We start from the raw sequence: 6,063 nt of genomic DNA on the forward strand, positions 1-6,063 counted from the left end.
TCGATTCGATATGTACCAAAATGTACTATGTTGGTATATTATGGTGATAAAATTATCAAAAAATGGTTCTAAAAAAATTTTAAAATAAAAAAATAAATTAGAGTTTTTAAGTTAAAAATAAATATAAATTTAATATAATTTTAGTAAAATAATCTAAATTATAAAATATTGGTAACATATCTTTTTTAGACTTTGAGTAGTAGCTTTATATGATACATTTTAGATCATCTTTTTATTAATATTGAATTATTTATAAAAAAAATTAAATTATTAGATTATTTTTAAATAATTTAAACTTTAAGATTCAAATGAATCAAATAATTTATCAATGGATATACTTTGTTCTATCACCAAAAAGAATGTTAGATTGGGGTCCTTAGTTCTATGTATTTGCATCAATGTGATGATGATCGTATTCTAAATGTCGTGAACCATATGTGTTCAAGATTGCTCTTAAGATAATGACGATTGTAGCATATATTGATGTGAAGCATGGAGAATGTTTAAAATGTGACAAACTATCATCATACTATTGTTAGCTGTATGATTTTTCACAATATGACAATTGTGAATATGGTGAGCTTCTCTTTGTGTCTACACTTTATCTTTAAAATCATCCATTACATTTTCCTTTCCATTACATTTTCCTTTCGTATATAAATTTGATAAGTATCTGAGCTTCATTATCTGAATCTTAAATGACATGTGTAAAATACTGTTCCTCAATTCATCACCACCCTCAAATTATATAGATAGAGTAACGTAAACTGGATCGTACCACTAAAATCCATGCACCACTATATAGATAGAGCAACATAGAGCAACAATTCATGCACCATAGAGCAACAATTCATGCACCACTGAAATCCCACCTCCAGCCTTACCAACATAAACTAGATCGTACGCTGAGGTAACTCGAATGTAAACATTTTAGTATGATTAATGGAATTCATGAAAATTCATTACTTTGAGGGGAATAAAAAACCGAACAACCTCCGACAATGGTGTGAAAAATTGTATGTGCAAAACAAACGCAACAGTTATACGTACACTGCAGAGCAATCGATGAGTACGCCCGGAATGTGTAAGCAGGAAAGAAATATAATAGATTAGAATATGTTGGCCTTGCATTGTTACATAACAATGTAGTTGTTCAGACATATGGCGATCGTTATGGTACAAGGAATATGACTTTTATGCTAGAACAAGCTTCCATATGTTGCAGTATACGAGGTAACTATACCACTTTTTGCACCTTCTACCTTACCATACACGGCGCCTCCTCCCATACCAGTAAGCAAAAGCAGCAATTGACAGCGCTACAGCAACACCAGCTGTGGCATATCGTGTATATGATAATCTTTCCACAAGAAGCCCACCGTCTGGGGCTGCCTGCTGACTCGCTCTCAAAGCAAATTCAAGCCCTGCGCTTTCAAGTTCATGGGTATCTTTCACTGCCACTTTGAACCTAACAGCCTTGGCTATCGCTTCATAATCCTCTCTGCTTCCACCCTCAAGGAAAGCCCCAACAATCATACCCTTATTGGTCCAGTAGGCACCGAATCTCCCACTACTAAAATCTCCAAAATGGATGACGCTTCCAACATTGTCACCAAAGAACTGCCAAGAAAGCGTGAAAACTCTCGAGTAAAAGAAGGGCAAATAGTCAAGATCACCTGTTGTCTTGGGTGCCATGATGGCCGCAACAGCGTGCCTTGCAGTCTTCCGAGCAGAGTCAACATGCTCGAGGCGGCGGATCTCATTACCAAAGAGTCTGACGGGAAAAGCAGCGACATCGCCAACAGCATAAACAGAGGTGTTGCTTGTCTGCATTCGTCCGTTGACCTTAATCCCACCTTTCTCCAGATGTAGTTGACCTTCAAAAAGACCAGTATTTGGACGGATACCAATACCCACCACAACCATGTCAGCCAGAAGACGGGTACCATCTTTAAGGATCACTGCTTTCACCTGCAAAGAGAAAGATATTTAGCCAGATCAACACCTCACCAAGGACAGATAAGTGTGCAGCCTCTTTGAACAAAGTTCATGAACAAAAATAACCCATAAATCGTCCTGTCAGAAACATCTCTGAATCAAGATCTTACTAAGCAGCATACGGTTATTGTTTAATGGATTTAACAAAATGATTCCTGTATAGCATAACAAAGCCATCTTCAAAATATATGTACCCTACATGACAACAGCCAACTGGAAATATTCCTCCCTTTGACAAACAAGTGCAGCCACAGGTAGATCATCATTTGTTAACCACCCTAAACTGCTTTTAGTGGAAAGGAGTAGAGAGGCTAGTTAAAGAAGTGATTCATTGGACAATAGTAAATCAATGGTACAACTAGTACATCTTTAGAAACAAATCCAGGTCTCTGACGATCGTCCAGAATTGAATCCAGATAAGCACCAAAATAAAATACCACATCTACTAGCATTTTAAATCCCTGGATAAGTATATTAAGTATACTTGATTAAACGAAAAACGGATGTGACGAACACACTAGATATTACCTTTCCCTCCGAGTCATTTTCAAACGATGTCAGGACATTTCCTTTGATAAATTTAACCCCCTTTGACTTATAGTTATTCTCGTAAAACTCGGCAATCTTCGGTGTAAACAGACGAGCCACTGCAAAATAATTGCAGCAATGATCAACAAATGCAGCTTAGTTGTGTCTGATGCACTTAAATGTGATATAGAATGGATCAATACTTACTGCAATGTGCTTCAGGAAAAATCATGGTTACTTTTATTCGATTTGTAGCCAATGCTGCGGCACATTCCATTCCTATGTAACCACCACCAATAACAACAGCATTCCCACCAGTGCATGTTTGCATTACGGCCACAAGCCTATTTGCATCAGCCAAATTGCGCAGATAGCAAACATTTTCAGCATCTGATCCCCTCACTCCAAATTCTTCGAGTTTTAAAGCCTGTAAACAACATATGCATTTCAATTGCAGCTACCAGTTCATGATGTGACTTAATGATTCATGGAATACTATGAAATTATGGAGCAACAAGGGTTCAAAATCCAAATACTGAATATAGATTTCAGTACCCGAGCACCTGTTGCAATTATGAGTATCTCGTAACTGATAGTTTCACCAGTTGCAGTGATCAATGTCTTCCTCCTCACATCAGCAGACTTGACTCTGGTTCCAAGAACAAGTTCAATGCCTAGCAGATCAAAACAATAAATTGCATTCAGAAGTTCCCATGATATTAACTAATTAACAGCGGATCTCTTACAAAGTCATTTTAGAGATGTTTGAAGTGTGCACGCAGAAAGAAGTCCACATAGAGATGCAGGTTGTAAATTCAGAAAAAGAAAGATCATGTGCATCATACATGGAAAGTTGTAGAAGAAGAAACTGATTAGGATTCCATGTGCCCCCTTTTTATATCAACATAGGTTAGCATGTCTAAGGGCATGATAATAAGTGGATTTAACAACATTTGGGATGCATTGCATATAACACAACATAACAGCAACAAGGGCTAATTCATTGCAAGACAGGATAAGAAAAATTTTAAGAAGACGTTGGACAACAATATGAGGGCTTTTGAATCAGAGAATGATTGGACCCTGGAGCAAAATTATGGGAGAAGATAGATGTCAATGACTGATGTAGATGACCCCAAATATTTGGGACTTAATGCATCTGGATGTTGGTGCCATACAGGATATGGTACTCATAAACATAAAGCATAAACATGAGAAGTTAATAAATGCTGATCCATAGAATTGTAGGCATGTGTTGTTCTATGTACTGCAACACAAATGCAGGTTGTTGTCTCTAAGCAAGCAAATCGAAATGAAGAAAGCATACCTTCCCAGTTTGTGAAAATTCTTGACAGAATAAAGGAAAGACAGTAAAAACTCTCATAATGATTGGACTTAGAAAAGTAAATAAAAAGAAAAAGCAATTTACCATGCTCCTTATACCATTTTGGTGTCAATCTCTCATCATTAGCACCCACACAAGTATGAAATGAAGGCAGGCGTGCAGGGGCTGCCAATAGCCAAAAATGTACAACGATCACAAATATGCAGATAAAAAATAAGGATAAAAATAACTGAATGTATATAACATGATATGAACGCTGAATGCTGACCGGCGGGTAAACATAATAAATAATTGTGATGAGTATTTTCGCGAACTAACCTGCAATATCACTCAAGGGACTCTCTTCTGCTAAGATAAATGTTGATGAGAAAATTACATGTTCATCAATAGGAATAACACTACTACATCCATAACAGGTATTTGAACATGTTAAGCCATTTGAAACACCATCTGATGCCCTTACAAATAGACAGGATGGCGTAGATCTATCACCACTGTTGTGAGTGCCTGCTTGTATGGGTATGTATAGTATGTCTATCCAAGCAAACAGGTGTCAGAATGTAGTAGGGATGCATAAGCATGAATCAGCCAGGTCAGAACCAACATGATTGAGCTTATCCTGAATGAGATGCCTGGCTCTGACTCCCCTTCTTTTAAGCATAGACTCTATAAGTAGATGAAAGGACACAAAAGGAGAGAAAGAGAGAAAGGGCTGGAAGCAGTATGTCAAAGATCATGAGAGAAGAATGTAAAGGCAGCTACATATGATTGCATGGCCTCCCTCCGCCGGGATGATAAAGTTTTTAAAAGAAACCCCTGGAGCAGTTTGAGATAACACTCGCCGCATAGGATAACTATCTAGCTTCTTTGTTTTAAATGGATGGAGGTCTGGTCAGACTTGTTAAGTTTGGAACTACCAGAATAACAGTGATCATCCTCTAGTAATAAATCGGAGCTCCAGAACCAAAAACATGTATTTTTGGGGTGATGAAAGAACAATAAGCCGGCTATTTTATGTACAATTCCGATACAATAATATAAGTAGGGAAAGCATGACCGATACCTTCTGGAAGTAAATATCCTTTGCTTAATGCAGGCCTTTCATAAGGTGCGACCTGTACAAAAGTCGATCAGAATTCGAGTCATAAATTCTACATTGTATTCGAGTCGAATCCAGAAAACAGAGAGTGATCAAACACTCGATAATCAACTGTTAATTATCACATGATGTCGACAGCGTGGAACAAAAGGAGAACAAATTATTTCATTCCTCGAAACCAAAAATTCCAATCCTCAAGCATCAATATCGAGTTGGGGATTCGATAAACCCAAGCAATCCACGTATGAGAGAAAAAGAAATATCATCATCTCGAAGATAACTCGATTTCCACACGAATCCCAAACCAATCCGACGAATGGTCATGCAAAATCCTCGAGAGGGCTAAAAATAAGCAATCGATACCGAATCATAAATAATAAAAAAAAACAAGCACATCAAACGATAACAAACGAATAGGGGAAAATCCAGAAGGAATTGCGGGGGAAGGAGATAGGGGACTGGGGCAACTAGAAGAAGACAGAAGACTGGGGCGATGAGAGACTCACGGTTTCTTCGGAGATGATACAGAGCTCGCCGTGGGCGACTCCCCTGCGCGCGAACTCGAGGGCAGCGTAGCCAGCGGCGACGCCGCCGCCGAGTATCACGTACACGAACGCTCGACCCATCCGGATCTCTCTCCCTCTCTTTCTCTCTCTTTCCCTTTCTCCTGCTCTCTTTTGTGACCGTGGCCTCAGCGGATGGATAGACGGACGGACGGACGGACGTGGGGAGGGGGGTATTATTTATCTCGTGCCAAGGAAATATTGCGATCCACAGTCATTCCAAAGAAAAAGAAGAATAGCTTGTCGAGATTGCATTCCTTCCCCCCGCCGTCCGATCGAAAACCAATTGGCAAATACGAAATAAAACCTTCATTTCTCCTTTTTCATATTTCTCAATTAATGTCCCAAATCAACGTCACATCTTTTTTTTTTTATTTTTTTTATAGACATTTTTTTTTTAACATGATTAGGTTCTATTTGAAACCCCACGGATGATAAGTTAGTTTATATTGTGATTTAACTTTTGTTGTTCGATTGTAATGTTTTTGTATAGTTTAAGATACCAAAAATATTATTAAAAAAATGGATTT

General features: G+C 38.1%; 1 protein-coding gene across 1 annotated transcript; it reads right to left on the reverse strand.

Annotated features, from left to right (window-relative positions):
- Window positions 1-1,083: 1,083 nt before the first annotated feature.
- Window positions 1,084-5,727, reverse strand: LOC135641601 (monodehydroascorbate reductase 2, peroxisomal-like). Its single transcript, XM_065157104.1, has 7 exons — window positions 5,477-5,727; window positions 4,935-4,986; window positions 3,956-4,036; window positions 3,082-3,200; window positions 2,734-2,953; window positions 2,527-2,645; window positions 1,084-1,971 (listed from the first exon to the last, which is right to left on the reverse strand). Exons 1-7 carry the CDS (start codon window positions 5,594-5,596, stop codon window positions 1,264-1,266), a joined length of 1,419 nt encoding a protein of 472 aa, XP_065013176.1. The 5' UTR covers window positions 5,597-5,727; the 3' UTR covers window positions 1,084-1,263.
- Between the last annotated feature and the right edge of the window lie 336 nt (window positions 5,728-6,063).

This window comes from Musa acuminata, chromosome BXJ3-6 (assembly GCF_036884655.1).
Source record: "Musa acuminata AAA Group cultivar baxijiao chromosome BXJ3-6, Cavendish_Baxijiao_AAA, whole genome shotgun sequence".
NCBI lineage: Eukaryota > Viridiplantae > Streptophyta > Magnoliopsida > Zingiberales > Musaceae > Musa > Musa acuminata.

What these genes read in the sequence shown, in the direction of transcription:
- LOC135641601 (XM_065157104.1), bottom strand. Translation starts at nt 5,596, where the DNA reads ATGGGTCGAGCGTTCGTGTACGTGATACTCGGCGGCGGCGTCGCCGCT. An exon ending in AAAATGGTATAAGGAGCATG is followed by an intron (nt 3,201 to 3,955) that starts GTAAATTGCTTT and finishes TTGATCTGCTAG; the next exon opens with GCATTGAACTTGTTCTTGGA. An exon ending in AAAATGACTCGGAGGGAAAG is followed by an intron (nt 1,972 to 2,526) that starts GTAATATCTAGT and finishes TTCTCTTTGCAG; the next exon opens with GTGAAAGCAGTGATCCTTAA.